The 16,555-nt window shown below is 42.6% G+C and overlaps 1 protein-coding gene and 1 long non-coding RNA gene across 2 annotated transcripts in view; one reads left to right on the forward strand and one right to left on the reverse strand.

Annotated features, from left to right (window-relative positions):
* Positions 1–6,887, reverse strand: part of fgf14 (fibroblast growth factor 14) — a 309,362-nt gene extending 302,475 nt beyond the window's left edge. Inside the window, exon 1 of the mRNA XM_055870954.1 lies at positions 5,980–6,887. Coding sequence (XP_055726929.1) covers positions 5,980–6,229 — 250 coding nt within the window. The 5' untranslated portion in view covers positions 6,230–6,887. The remainder of the gene's footprint in view (positions 1–5,979) is intronic.
* The window catches only part of LOC129816451 (uncharacterized), a 64,704-nt gene continuing 55,019 nt past the window's right edge, over positions 6,871–16,555 (forward strand). The window contains exon 1 of the long non-coding RNA XR_008753557.1: positions 6,871–7,414. This is a non-coding gene — a long non-coding RNA (uncharacterized LOC129816451). The remainder of the gene's footprint in view (positions 7,415–16,555) is intronic.

The following is a 16,555-nucleotide window of genomic DNA, read 5'->3' on the forward strand; positions in this document are numbered from 1 at the left end:
AGTCTTGCACTATGTAGGCTAGGGAATAGGGTGCCATTTGGGACGGAGAGGGTCTCTCAGTCTTCACTGCTGCTTTTGGGGCCGTAATTACTTTGAGAAACGTACCCCAAACCTCATGATTTGTTACCTCTAACTGTGAGATGATGGGTCCATTCAACGTTTCCTGTTCGCCTGTATGGATCTTATAGGGATGTATATGTCAGGGAGATAAATACACACACACACACACACACACAGAAAGAGAACTTGGAGTCACTGACACTAATTACGATGGCAAAAAGGTACTAAGGATGAAATTCGGACTATTGCCAAGTGTCCTCAAAGTTTCACTGTGACATGACGTAAAAGTTGTGGTCTGTAATTCAATCTTAACTGCTAGAACAGCTGCAGGGGGAGTCCAATGTTCACTGATTACACCACACTACTTCATTACTTGATTGAATTAAAGAATCATGATGTGCACACCAAGAGTCACTTAACCCCCTCTCTGTGACATCAGACTGAGAATGTGTATCAGAGAGCAGCAATGCCAGTTCTACCAGACCACTAATCTGAAGGGCTAACTTCTGAAGGGCTAACTACATCACAGTCACTGAAGTGTGACAAGAAATGTGACAAAATAATTTCGTCAATACCATCACATGCCTTCAATGATATCTACAAGTACATCTGGAATCGGTCTGTTTGGAGTTAGAGTTTCCAACTTTATTTGCATCATTCTTGTCTTCGACAAGAATTCTGCGCTTTAATTGCCTGTACTCTAAGACAAACCAGCACTCCTGGAATAGCTTTACACACATCCCTCTCTTTTATATATATATATGTATCTAAACACCTGTCTTTACTGAGCTTTCCATGTACCCTAAGCCAACCCTAAGCCAGGAAGTATTTTTTGTTGTTTGTTTAGCTTGGAGAGAAAGTATGGAGTGGCAGATGTGACAATATCTCAGGGCGCCAGAAGTTACTGTCTACCGGCAGTTGCTAAGAGAAAGACAAATCCTCTGTGTGAGCAGAGACCATAGTTGATCAATGAGGTAAACGACAGCTGTTGGTGTTGACACAAACAAAACAAGCCTCAGACAACCATTCATGACTACCGGTACTTCATCAGTCTGTGGTAAAGTCTTACCTTCTGTCTTGTATGTTGTCAAAATACAAAAGGTTGGCCATTTGGATGCAAAGGTTGGTCAACATACACAGATTGGCTCTGAATATTTATTTACGACTTCATTGGAAGAAGCTGCAGGTAAGAAGACAATGTGTCACTACCCTGTGGCAACCTCAAGTGTCTTGTTATAGCAACACTCGCAACAATTCAGCACCATGGACAGTGCCACGACCATCATTAACAAGTGACGGTGGATGCTGATTCAGCACCACGGACAATGCTGTGATCGGCAGTAGCGGCAGTTCCCGTCAGTTCAGAACCATGGACTGCACTGCGGTCAGCACTAACTAGCAACGGTTGGGTGTAGATTCAGCACCATGAACAGCACCGCGACCAGCACTAACTAGTAGCAGTTTGACGCATATTCAACACCACAGTTGTGGATAGCGCCGCCAACCACTTAAAGATTGCTCACATCTGTGTTGTATCTATGGTGGAAGGCCCTATTCAGTGACTTTGCCAAACTCCATATTACTCCCATACCCTTATCCCATAAACGTCATGTTGTAAAGTTAAGATAATTGAAACAAAAAAAACTGTCTGACTTTAGTATCAAAGAGTTAGCCTGGGGCATGGGCTAATGAACTATGGGTTGTGTACTGGGCCCTACTTTGGTCTTCCCTCTGGTTAAGTTCAGGATTTGAGGACATTAAGCTGATCTTAGATCTGTGTGGCCTGGGGTATGGGTTGAACAGACAGAAGGCAGACAGCACTGTCACAGCTCATCACATTTACAGTACGCAGCGGTTGCTAAAATAACAATGGAGGGCCACTGTTGATGGAAATGCAATATGTTTGTGTTTCTTTCAATTCATGTCAATCATAACTGAGAAGTGAGACGAGCCAGTTGATGTGATGCCGACAGTTGCAGTTTCACTGCTCTCAACATCTCAAATACGGAAAGGAAAGGCCTTCTACTGTTTATCAAAGTCAAATGATTTATTTTGATTGATAAGTTAAGAGTACTCTGTAAAGTTACTGTGTTTGTATATTGAATCTGGCATGCATGAATTTCACAGAATAAGAATAAGGTGCACCAACTAAGTAATTCAAATATTCAGGCTATATTCTACAGTCATGCCACAGGACAGAAGGCTTGTGTCCCTCAGAGAAACTGTACAGAGTCATTTTCCTTCCCCGGCAAAGTGGGTTTGCTCTCACAAAACCAATCAGCTTTCCTTCATCCCCAGCTAAAAACAAAATCTGTGTTAACCTCACACCTACAGCACAGAATACGCAAACATACATCGATGCCAACAGAGCTATTTTGCCCCTGCCAGGCAAACATTAGCCAACACAAGGTCATCTGTTGGAGTTGAAGGCCCCTATAGAAACTTCACTTTAAACATCTAGTCCATACAATGCATAGTGTGAGAGAGAAAGAAAAAAAGTGATGGATCCATCTGCTATGCTGACAAATGTTGGAAATCTCATCGTGTGTCTTGCCCTGAGTTATGTCATGTAAAAAAGAAAAGTATGTAAGCTAGGGGATTGGGTGCCATTTTGGACAGAGAGGGTCTCTCTCTGTCTTCACTGCTGCTTCTGGGGCCGTAATTACTTTGGGAAACTTATCCAAAACCTCATGAGTTGCTACCTGTAACTGTGAGATGATGAATTCATTCAACTCATCCTGTTTGCCTGTATGGATCTTATAGCAGCTTATGTGAGCCCCTTTCATCCCAGTCTGCATCCTCAATTAAGTCTGACTGTGAAAAAAAAGGACTGATGCTTCAATGTTTACGTTTCAGATAGATTCCATGGATATGTTTTGGGGGTCAACTTAGGTTAGGCTTTGCTCTTTTTACACTGGGGTCCAAAACATCAGTGTCTTTCAATGATCTAAAAAGACATTCACAGACCCAAACAGCTGTCTTCAAACAGGATTTAAATAGCTTACAGATGACCTGCTCCATATTTCAGTCCTCTGGATATAGAATAGGCTCCTGCTATTTACACAGCGACACCAGTAGCTTATACTGAACGCACCTCATCCACAGTTTACAGGTAATTCCATAAATACACAAGATAAATGTACAGTACCAGTCAAAAGTTTAGACACCTACTCATTCAATGGTTTTTATTTATTTTTTTACTATTTTCTACATTGTAGAATAACAGTGAAGACATCAAAACTATGAAATAACACGTATGGAATCATGTGGTAACCAAAAAAGTGTTAAACAAATCAAAATATATTTTATATTTGAGATTCTTCAAAGTAGTCACCCTTTGCCGTGATGACAGCTTTGCACACTTTTGGCATTCTCTCAACCAGCTTCATGAGGAATGCTTTTCCAACAGTCTTGAAGGAGTTCCCAAATATGTTGAGCACTTGCTAGCTGCTTTACCTTCCCTCTGTGGTCCAATTCATCCCAAAACATCTCAAATTGGGTTGAGGTTGGGTGATTGTGGAGGCCAGGTCATTTGATGAAGCACTCCATCACTCTCCTTCTTGGTCAAATAGCCCTTACACAGCCTGAAGGTGTGTTGGGTCATTTTGCTGTTGAAAAACAAATGATAGTCCCACTAAGCCCAAACCAGGTGGGATGGTGAATCGCTGCAAAATGCTGTGGCAGCCATGCTGGTTAAGTGTGCCTTCACAGACAGTGTCACAAGCAAAGCACCCCCACACCATCACACCTCCTTCTCCATGCTTTACGGTAGAAACCACACATGCGTAGATCATCCGTTTTACCTACCCTGTCTCACAAAACCAAAAATCTCAAATTTGGACTTATCAGACCAAAGGACAGATTTCCACCGGTCGAATGTCCATTGCTCTTGTTTCTTGGCCCAAGCAAGTCTCTTCTTATTATTGGGGTCCTATAGTAGTGTTTTCTTTGCAGCAATTTGCGGCAGAGGTAACTCTGGGTCTTTCTTTCCTGTGGCGGTCCTCATGAGAGCCTGTTTCTTCATAGTGCTTGATGGTTTTTGCGACTGCACTTGAAGAAGCATTCCAGTTGACTACCTCTTGGAGCTGGTTGAGAGAATGCCAAGAGTGTGCAAGGCTGTCATCAAGGCAAAGGGTGGCTACTTTGAAGAATCTGTTTAACACTTTTTTGGTTACTTCATGATTCCATATGTGTTATTTCATCGTTTTGATGTCTTCACTATTATTCTACAATGTAGAAAATTGTACAAATAAAGAAAAACCATTGAATGAGTAGGTGTCCAAACTTTTGACTGGTTCTGTATATCTGTTTTAATGAGAGCCACATGACAGGACAGTGGCTAAACTGCAGACGACAGGTGACGTGTAGCTGTGATTGATCGGCTGTGTGTGCCGATTTGGTTATCCTCCCCAGAGTGGCATTTCTGAAAGTTTGTGTTTTTTCTGCAGCTCGCTCAATAGCCCACATTCAAAAATATTCTAGCTATTCTTTTCATCTACCAAAAGTGATAGTTGTCTTTATTGACTTCATTATCGGACATGATGTGAATTTGACTATAAAGTAGGCCTATATCATGTTTATTTCGTCGTTATTGTTTGCAGTGTCAGCCAGGCAAAATAGCTTCATTATGATGATCTACTATGCTGCAGTAGCCTACCAATGTCGAGGAAAGAAAAATAAACAGTGCTACCACGTCAACTTAAAGCACAAGGTTAACGTACAGTGTAGGCTGTCTGTACAATAGTCTTTCTTTGGTAACAGCCTGTTGAAAAAAACAGTTGCCCAGTGGCAAAAAATCGCAGGTGCATTGGAAAATATCGCACTGGGAACAGACGTCAGTTCAATGTCTTTTTATTATTATTATTATTATTTTTTTTACATTTGGTTGTGTTGTCAACTCACCTGAATTCATGGTGAAATCCTCAAAACAAAATCCCCATGACATTGGATTTAGGTTAAAAGTAAAACATTCAATAAAAAGTTCCTTTACATGTATGACTTTTTACTAATCCAATCAGTTTTCTACGTTGATTCAACGTCATCACATTGAATTGTGTGGTTGAAATGAACTGGAAACTACATTGATTCAATCAGTTTTTGCCGAGTGGGATCACTTTTATGCACTGCCTTCAATAGCCAGGCAGTGGTGTATTGGGGGTATAAGTATCACTATTATGATGGGATACTTCACACCAATGTGACGAGGACTGAAATCAAATGGAGATTGCTGTGAAGTGGGTATTTTTGAATTGAGAAAATATCGCATTAGCCCATGCACGCACCGCTGTTCGTCTTTTATCCACCAATGCATCCCATTCGACCAAAGAAGGCATGTGATAATGCATCGCTAATAAATATTGCAACACGTATCGTTATGTATGTGTGGATATTGAGATAAACATAGGCTGTCTGCCTCATCCAACAAGCTCGCTGAAACATAGCGAATAGCCTATTAAATCGAGAAGCAAGTGTTGCGGGGTGAAATGCTGCTGCAGCAACCCGACAAAATAAAACCTGGTTAAAAGAGAGACCGATAGACCGACGGCTCAGTGAGCAACCTTATTAGTATGTGATCGCAACGTCCATCCAAGGTGCAAAAATATAATGTGCCTGGGCGCTATTTAAAAAGTTAGGAGATCATGCTTCGGGGTTGCTTGGGGCTTTTTCCTGTGTGTGTCGGTCTGTGCACTACGCGTCCCCATGCCAGGGCTCGCCGACAGGCTATAGCGGCTCTACAGGATAAGTTATCCCCCTCCCCTCTCCACTGCATCTACTCGCTGCACAAATAATCATTGCAGATCCATCACCCCTTAGAACCAACAAACGTGGGCTATAACACACACACACACACACACACACACACAGTGCAGTTCACCACCGGAAAAAAAAGCAATGAACATCCAATGGCAAAGTGCTTACCTTCTGGGTTCTTGTTTTTCTTCAGACTCTTGCCACAAAGACACTGCAGCATATGCGTTCCTTTGCTGAAAATGTTCCAAAGAAACCACATTGATTTGGGCGAAGAGCAATCCAGTGGCTTAAACACCCAGATATAGATGAGGTCCTTGCGGTTGCATAATAACACAATTGTTTCAGTTCTCCGGGACAGGGCTACCAATTGTATCATAGAAAAATAGTAAATATCCAAGTCGCATAAACGCGTTTTCATTCACCTGGTGAAAATATTTCTCTATCTGTCAGACTTCGCAATAAATGTGTTTTTTTCTTCTTCTGGCGAAGAAAGGATGCCACCTCCGAGAGTCGGTAATAGAAAATATTCTCTATAAATTGCATGTGTCGCACCGGGAGGAGACGTGCTGCCCTTAAACAAACAGAACTAACGTGAAAACAGTGAAACACGGCAGCTTTCCGAGGAGAAAACCATGCCTATTAGTTAATCACTCTGGTGAGAGGAAGGATCTGTACAGCATCAAAAGCCAGGGAAGGATGCATCCTATGCACACGCACAGACAGCAACGATAGCCCCAATAAAACAAGACATTGCCAAATCAAGCCACTTCACTTGGTGGTGTTTCTTCTTCAAAAACCAACTGTTTGCCGAAGTCAAATTCCCACAACCCCAGTTTTCATATATTTTGTTTTGCTCTCACTGCAACGGTAAAGCCAGGTTTGTTTCCTTTTGAAGGCTCTAGTCTGTCCTGATGCTTTTTGGGTGGTTTGTGTTTCTTATCTGAAGGGTGGTTCTCTCAGTTGTTTCACAAACGCACCACTGACATCTACTCCAAAAGTACGGTGCGCCTGGGAAAATATTTGCATGTATTTCGCTTCGCCTTGGATCTCTGGTTGGAAATAAACAGGGAGGAGGGGTTGCAATTGAAACATTGGCTTTCCATTACGTAGACACGTGGTTTCGGCGCGGTGATATCACGGACGCTTTCAGGAATTATGCGAAGAGACAGAATTGTCTCTATGATTGATGGTATGTCAGTGACTTTTCAGGAGTTTATTGTCATACTAAACTGATTTTCTGCATTGAGTTTGGACTAATTTATCGGCTAATGGCTGCATCGTAACAGTGCTACTAGACTATAGCTAGTCATAGCATACCAAATCTATAATATCATGTGTGCCCAATTCATATTCGATTCTGAAGCGTCGGGTTTATTAAATGGTCCCGGATTGTAGCCTGTGTGACAGGGGTGTTCCGGGAAGAAGTCACAGGTGCTGGTAGTGGTATTCATCCGTGATAGGCTGTCGGGGATCCTTGCGTGTAGCGCGGTGACAGGTAGTGTTCTAAGCAGAAGTGAAATACAGTATCGGCTACAACAGCTGATGTCAACATAACGACAGGTGGCATGCAAAACAATGGACTCGGTGTAATAGCTTGGTTGAGGTGAGTTTCCCCCTAAATGTAAAGTGTCTGGAAAACTGCTATGAATAGGCTAAACAACAAAAGGATACTATTATTGTCTTTTCATGAAAAAAAGAGGTGTGTTGCAGATCAGGCTATGTCTGTAAATAGATGACAAGATGTTGCCAGTGGTTTTCTGTCAAATGAGAGTGCCTGATAATATTGTGTGAAAATAATATGGGCGTTGATAATGTTGCGATAACTATGAATAAACTAAGAGATACAAATGCCATAATAAAAAAAAAATCTATGACCATTTAGACTTTAGCCAATACTCTTCATCAAGTTGTGATATTATTCAACAACAAACAGAGGGTGTTGCCACTTAATTGGGAGAAGCCCAGGTAAAGCAGATGACATCACACAAACCTGTTGAAAATCCCAAATGTGTCCATCATAGAGATAATCATTTCAGCATCATGGAGAAGGAATGCAGCCAGGGATATTACATGCTGACCACACCGCTCACACGCGTGCGTCCGCCTGCGCCATCAAGCGCATGTTGATTTTGTCCACCCACACCAGACGCGATTAGGACACCCAGGTTGAAAGATCTAAACGAACTCTGAACCAACTATATTTATTTGAGGACAGGTCAAAAGCATTCAACATTTATGTCAATTTAGCTAGCTAGCGTGCTGTTGGAAGCAAATTTGTCCTGGGATATAAACATTGGGTTGTTATTTTACCTGAAATGCACAAGGTCCTCTACTTCGACAATTACTCCACAGATAAAAGGGTAAACCTAATTAGTTTCGAGTAATCTCTCCTCCTTCAGGCTTCTTCTTCTTCGGACTTTATACGGTGGGTGGCAACCAACTTTAATGTGCGTTACCACCACCAACTGGACTGAAGTGTGGACCTCAGTTCATCTTTCAATCACTCACGTCGGTATATTCTCCTAAAAAACAATGAGGAGATGGGAGTAGTTCTATTTTAGCGCCTGGCTACGCAGCCACTCGTTGAAGCGCGCGAGCAGTGTGGGTAAAATGAAAACATGTATGTGGTCAGCATGTTAGCTAAGGAAAGTCGGACGCTGCTTCAGCACCTTGGACAGCTCTGCATAATGAAGATTGCGCAAAGATTGCGAACCTGTGTTTGGCTGCTGTGGCCTGCTGATAGACTCTCCCTGCCATGTTTGCTATTGTCCCCATTCCCCTTTCCAATTTACTTTAGGAACTAAACTGACAATCTTTGGAAATACTGCTCTGATGTCTCTTTGGTAGGCTACCATGTTTTATTTTATATACGAAAGAGAGGTTGAACAGGCTAGTAATAGGGGTTGCAACAATTTCAGCAGATCATTTTAGAAAGAGAGGGTCCAGATTGTCTAGCCCGGCTGATTTGTAGGGGTCCAGATTTTGCAGCTATTTCAGAACATCAGCTATCTGGATTTGGGTGAAGGAGAAATGGTGGGGGCTTTGGCGGGTTGGTGTGGAGGGTGCCTTGCAGTTGACCGGGGTAGGGGTAGCCAGGTGGAAAGCATGGCCAGCCGTAGAGAAATGCTTATTGAAATTCTCAATTATAGTGGATTTATCGGTGGTGACAGTGTTTCCTAGCCTCAGAGCAGTGGGCAGCTGGGAGGAGGTGCTGTTATTCTCCATGGACCAGAACTTTTTTGAGTTAGTACTACAGGATTAACATTTCTGTTTGAAAAAGCTAGCATTAGCCTTCCTAACTGCCTGTGTATATTTGTTCCTAACTTCCCTGAAAAGATGCATATCACGGGGGCTATTCAATGCTAATGCAGAATGCCACAGGATGTTTTTGTGCTGGTCAATGGCAGACAGGTATGGAGTGAACCATGGACTATATCTATTCCTATTTTTTTATTTTATTAATGGGGCATGCTTATTTCAGATGGTGAGGAAGGCACTTTTAAAGAATAGCCAGGCATCATCTACGGACGGGATGAGGTCAATGTCATTCCAGGATACCCCGGCCAGGTCGATTAGAAAGGCCTGCTCGCAGAAGTGTTTTAGGGAGCGTTTAACAGTGATGAGGGGTGGTCGTTTGGTCGCAGACCCATTACGGATCCAGGCAATGAGGCAGTTATCGCTGAGATCTTGATTGAAAACAGCAGAGGTGTATTTGGAGGGAGAGTTAGTTAGGATGACATCTATGAGGGTGCCCGTGTTTACGGATTTGGAGTTGTACCTGGGAGGTTCATTGATAATTTGTGTGAGATTGAGGGCATCAAGCTTAGATTGTAGGATGGCCGGGGTGTTAAGCATGTCCCAGTTTAGGTCACCTAGTAGCACGAGCTCAGAAGATAGATGAGGGGCAATCAATTCACATATGGTATCGAGGTCACACCTGGGGGCAGAGGGAGGTCTATAGCAAGCGGCAACAGTGAGAGACTTGTTTCTGGAAAGGTGAATTTTTAGAAGTAGAAGCTCGAATTGTTTGGGTACAGACCTGGATAGTAATACAGAACTCTGCAGGCTATCTTTGCAGTAGATTGCAACACCGCCCCCTTTGGCAGTTCTATCTTGGCAGAAAATGTTATAGTTAGCGATGGAGATTTCAGGGTTTTTGGTGGTTTTCCTAAGCCAGGATTCAGACACGGCTAAAACATCCGGGTTGGCAGAGTGTGCTACAGCAGGGAGTAAAACAAACTTAGGGAGTAGGCTTCTAATGTTAACATGCATGAAACCAAGGCTTTTACGGTTACAGAAGTCAACAAATGAGAGCACCTGTGGAGTGGGAGTGGGGCTAGGCACTGCAGGACCTGGATGAACCTCTACATCACCAGAGGAACAGAGGAGAAGTAGGATAAGGGTACGGCTAAAGGCTATACGAACTGGCCGTCTAGCACGTTCGGAAGAGTGTAAAAGGTTCAGGTATTTGGGCACGATAGCATAGATTCAAGGCATAGTGTACAGACAAAGGTAAGGTAGGATGTGAGTACATTGGAGGTAAACCTAGGCATTGAGTAATGATGAGATATATGTTACATAGACCCACACAGTAGGCTATATTCATTTGCAGTTAAGCTACTTTTTAACTCTTTTGGTACCCAGACTGAATGCACCATAACCACAGATCACGTTCATAAGACAATGATTGAATTGTGCAACATCATGACGCCTATTTAAAGCATGACCCACCTGTTATTCACAGACGTAAAACACATCTGTAAATCGACAGCAATAATAGTCTTTACGAAAACTACAGAGGGCATCTCGCAAGGTTTACACAGTGATAGTTACATGTAACAGCTCCCCTTGTTATTTTAATTTCAGTCTCAGAAACTGTTTGTCAGGTCAGCCTCTGGGGATACTGGGCCTGTTGGTGTTGCCTATGACGACTGTTTCTGGCAGACCGATATTTGTCTCTGAGGGTTGGATGGTTTTCCATCACAAAATCAACTGGAAAGGAAAACAACTCCTTGTTTACAGCTGAAGGGTGAAGTTTCCCCGAGGTACAGATCTGAGATCAGCTTCCCCACCCCCAAAATGCAAAACTGACCCAGGATCAGCATGTAGGGGCAACTTCACCCTACTCCACTCCGCTCATCTCTAGGGAGAATGGAAGGACATTGTCTAACAGAATAACATCCTTAACCAGTTTGGCTCCTTTTTTCCAGTAGCAGTGTAACAGATACAGTAGTTCACTGACTGTTGTATTCATCTTCATTTTACTAGGTTCTTGATTACAGTATCTTTGACACATACTATTGCAAATGTGAACGTCTTAGGCTACTCTCATATCCATCATCTAGGATTGTCATTGAGGGTCCGTTGTCCTTACTGGACTACTTCATCTTCTGTTTTTCCTCTAGACGGTAGTGCGTTGTCTTAGGGTCTGTGTTGAAGGAATGACATCCGTCAGAAGTTCAGTGGAACGGAACCTTTTCATAGCTATTAAGTCAATCAGGGATGCATCCCAAATGGCACCCTATCCCCTACAGTATGTACACTCTTAGTTCTTTGGCTGTCTCCATAGGAGAACCCTTTTTTGGATCCAGGGAGAACCCCTTTTTGGTTGCATGTTGAACCGTGTGTGGAAAGGATCCTTCATGAAACTCAAAATTAAAAACACAAATATGATTGTTTTTCTTCTATAAGGGTAGTGCACTAAGTAGGGACTTACGGTGCCATTTGGGACACAGGTCCAGTCACCTTGAACAGGCTCCAGAGGAAGATGTACTGAATATTCATTGATGTGGCCCCAGTGAAGAACTAAGGTCCCATTATCTTTATGTACATTTTCTATAACTCTGGAAGAGCCTTATGTCATTATGAGTAAGGCTAGTCAAGTTGTAATCATAAATTACAATAGGCAGACTGACATACATACACATAATACGTAGACGGCGTATCGTGCCACGCCCCACACTTGCTAAAATAATATTTCATTGGTGTATACTAGCTGTGACCAGATAAATATCCAAACAAGTTTGACCTCTGCCTTAGTCAGAACATAAAACAGAGAAACAGAGGCTGTGTCCCGAAATCTGTCTTGCCTACTAATTACTTAAACTGCGTACAGTGTACTAATCGTATTGCCTGCTATTTTAGAATGTACTGTTTAGTAAAAAGGTATGCAGTACGCAACAAATATCAACATACTACTCATCCGTATGGCGAAGGTGTCATTTAATGCCCAATCATGCTCGTTCCCCACCATTCATAAATTTTTGTAGAGGGCGTCCCCAATTCTGATGATCAGCTGTGGTCGGACACACGTAGCTTCCTCAATAGTGTGCAGCGGATTCAACTAGATGAAAAGCCAAAATGAGTATGACATCCTGGCATTTGAAGCATGCTACATTTTCAACATTTCACATCCTATAAAACGTTCTATTTTCCTATTACCAAAATGCCTTTAGAGCGCATGTATAGGTATCCGGACACAGCCCGAGTGCATCCTTATGAGGTAACAGCAATCATCATGAAATATTTTACAGCGATCTTTATTAAGCCATATCATTGCACTCTGAAAATCTTCCAAAACAGTAAGAGCAGTACTACACATACAGCAGACACTGCAACAGCAACCCAGTTGATCAATGCAGTATCATTGTGTGTGTGTGCATGCGTGTGTGTGTGTGTGTGTACGTGACCTTTTCCACATTTTGATGTTACAGCCTGAAATGATTAAACAGAGATCTTTTTTTTTGTCATTGGCCAACACACAATTACCCATAATGTCAAGGTGGAATTATGTTTTTGAGACAAAGAGTATTCAACCCCTTTGATACCCCCTTTTGATATGGCAAGCCTAAATAAGTTCAGGAGTAAAAATCTGCTCAACAAATCACATAATAAGTTGCATATACTCACTCTGTGTGCAATAATATTGTACCTCCTACCTTCTACCTCCTCTCTGTACCCCACACAATTAGTTGTAAAGGCGCTTAGTCGAACAGTGAATTTCAACCACAGATTCAAAAATGAAAATGAAGATGGCGCCTAAGAACATGGCTGACGTTTTACATTCTCCCTACCAATTGTGCAATTTTGTTATTTTTGTGTGTGTTTTGTGTAACTTATTTTGTAACTTATTGTGTACATAATGTTGCTGCTACCGTCTCTTATGACCGAAAAAAACTTCTGGACATCAGAAAAGCGATTACTCACCGCGGACTGGAAGAAACTTTTACCTTTAACGAGTCCGACGAGAAGGATCTCCTGCTTTCACTGGAACAGGCCCAGATCCACACCTTCTGAGAATCCGGAGGCGAGCGAGTAAACTCCCATTGCCTTCCATTCTTCTTGCTAACGTGCAATCATTGGGAAATAAATTGATGACCTACTATTAAGACTATCCTACCAACGGGACGTTAAAAACTGTAACATCTTATATTTCACCGAGACGTGGCTGAACGAAGATATGGACAATATAGAGCTAGTGGGATTTTCCATGCACCAGCAGTACAGAGACGCTACCTTTTGTAAGAAGAGGGGTGGAGGTGTGTGTCTTTTTGTCAATAACAGCTGGTTTGCGATGTCTAATATTAAAGATGTCTCGAGGTATTGGATTAATACAGGATTAACTTGTTATGGATAGGGGGCAGCATTTTCACGTTTGGATGAAAAGCGTGCCCAGAGTAAACTGCCTGCTACTCAGTCCCAGTTGCTAATATATGCATATTATTAGTAGATTTGGATGGAAAACACTCTGAAGTTTCTAAAACTGTTTGAATGATGTCTGTGAGTATAACATAACTCATATGGCAGGCAAAAACCTGAGAGAAAAATCCAACCAGGAAGTGGGAAATCTGAGGTTGGTCATTTTTCAACTCATTCCCTATTGAAGATACAGTGGGATATAGGTAATGTTGCACTTCCTAAGGCTTCCACTAGATGTCAACAGTCTTAAGAACCTTGTCTGATGCTTCTACTGTGAAGTGGGGCCAAATGAGAGGGGAATGAGTCAGATGTCTGGCAGAATGCTTTGAGCTCATGACGCTCGTTCACATGAGAGCGAGCTCTGTTCCATAGCGTTTCTACAGACAAAGGAATTCTCCGGTTGGAACATTATTGAAGATTTATGTTAAAAACATCCTAAAGATTGATTCTATACTTCGTTTGACATGTTTCTACGGACTGTAATATGACTTCTCGTCTGAACATTTGCCTGGACCTGCCCGTGCGTCGTGGTTTAGATTGTGTACTGAACGCGCAAACAACAAGGAGGAATTTGAACATAAATTATGGACTTTATGGAACAAATCAAACATTTATTGTGGAACTGGGATTCCTGGGAGTGCATTCTGACGAAGATCATCAAAGGTAAGTGAATATTTATAATGCTATTTCTGACTTATGTTGATTCCAACATGGCGGATATCTTCTTGAGTTGTGTTGGTCTCTGAGCGCCGTACTCAGATTATTGCATGGTTTGCTTTTTCCGTAAAGTTTTTTTGAAATCTGACACAGCGGTTGCATTCAGGAGAAGTACACTGCTCAAAAAAATAAAGGGAACACTTAAACAACACAATGTAACTCCAAGTCAATCACACTTCTGTGAAATCAAACTGTCCACTTAGGAAGCAACACTGATTGACAATGAATTGCACATGCTGTTATGCAAATGGAATAGACAAAAGGTGGAAATTATAGGCAATTAGCAAGACACCCCCAAAAAAGGAGTGATTCTGCAGGTGGTGACCACAGACCACTTCTCAGTTCCTATGCTTCCTGGCTGATGTTTTGGTCACTTTTGAATGCTGGCGGTGCTCTCACTCAAGTGGTAGCATGAGACGGAGTCTACAACCCACACAAGTGGCTCAGGTAGTGCAGTTCATCCAGGATGGCACATCAATGCGAGCTGTGGCAAAAAGGTTTGCTGTGTCTGTCAGCGTAGTGTCCAGAGCATGGAGGCGCTACCAGGAGACAGGCCAGTACATCAGGAGACGTGGAGGAGGCCGTAGGAGGGCAACAACCCAGCAGCAGGACCGCTACCTCCGCCTTTGTGCAAGGAGGTGCACTGCCAGCGCCCTGCAAAATGACCTCCGGCATGCCACAAATGTGCATGTGTCTGCTCAAACGGTCAGAAACAGACTCCATGAGGGTGGTATGAGGGCCCGACGTCCACAGGTGGGGGTTGTGCTTACAGCCCAACACCGTGCAGGACGTTTGGCATTTGCCAGAGAACACCAATATTGGCAAAATCGCCACTGGCGCCCTGTGCTCTTCACAGATGAAAGCAGGTTCACACTGAGCACATGAGCACATGCGACAGACGTGACAGAGTCTGGAGACGCCGTGGAGAACGTTCTGCTGCCTGCAACATCCTCCAGCATGACCGGTTTGGCGATGGGTCAGTCATGGTGTGGGGTGGCATTTCTTTGTGGGGCCGCACAGCCCTCCATGTGCTCGCATTGATGTGCCATCCTGGATGAACTGCACTACCTGAGCCACTTGTGTGGGTTGTAGACTCCGTCTCATGCTACCACTAGAGTGAGAGCACCGCCAGCATTCAAAAGTGACCAAAACATCAGCCAGGAAGCATAGGAACTGAGAAGTGGTCTGTTGTCACCACCTGCAGAACCATTCCTTTATTGGGGGTGTCTTGCTAATTGCCTATAATTTCCACCTTTTGTCTATTCCATTTGCACAACAGCATGTGAAATGTATTGTCAATCAGTGTTCCTTCCTAAGTGGACAGTTTGATTTCACAGAAGTTTGATTGACTTGGAGTTACATTGTGTTGTTTAAGTGTTCCCTTTATTTTTTTGAGCAGTGTATATCTTTAAATCTGTGAATAACACTTGTATCTTTTATTAATGTTTATTATGAGTATTTCTGTGATTTTATGTGGCTCTGTGCAAATTCACAGGATGTTTGGAGGCAAAGCCAAATGTAAACTGAGGTTTTTGCATCTAAATATGAACTTGATCGAACAAAACATACATGTATTGTGTAACATGTTGTCCCGGGAGTGTCATCTGATGAAGAATATCAAAGGTTAGGGATTAATTTTATCAATATTTCAGCTTTTTGTGACTCCTCTCTTTGGTTGGAAAATCGCTGTATGCTTTCTGTGACTAGTTGCTGACCTAACATAATGATATGTTCTGCTTTCACCGAAAAGCTTTTTTGAAATCTGACACGGTGGTTGGATTAACGAGAATTTTATCTATAAAATTGTGTCTAATACTTGTATGTTTGAGAAAATTGAATTATGAGATTTCTGTTGATTGAATTTGACGCCCTGCAATTTCATTGGTTGTTGGCGAGGGGTTCCACTAGCGGAACGTGGTTCAGTCCTAGACAGGTTAAGATTGAATCCTACTACACCGGCTCTGACGCTCTTCGGATGTGGCCAGGCTTGAAAACTATTACGGACTACAAGGGGAAACCCAGATGCGAGCTGCCCAGCGACGCGAGCCTACCAGACGAACTCAATGCCTTTTATGCTCGCTTCGAGGCAAGCAACACTGAAGCATTCACGGGAGCACCAGCTGTTCTGGATGACTGTGTGATAACGCTCTCGGTAGCTGATGTGAACAAAACCTTTAACCTTTCTAGTGCAGGCATTCCGCTAGCAACCCACCTCGACAACTTCAAACTACAGAAATATAAATATTTAACATTCATGAAAATTCATGTGTAATACATCAAAATGCGCTTAACTTCTTGTTAATCCAGCCGCTGTCTCAGATTTCAAAAA

This window comes from Salvelinus fontinalis, chromosome 19, assembly GCF_029448725.1.
Source record: "Salvelinus fontinalis isolate EN_2023a chromosome 19, ASM2944872v1, whole genome shotgun sequence".
NCBI lineage: Eukaryota > Metazoa > Chordata > Actinopteri > Salmoniformes > Salmonidae > Salvelinus > Salvelinus fontinalis.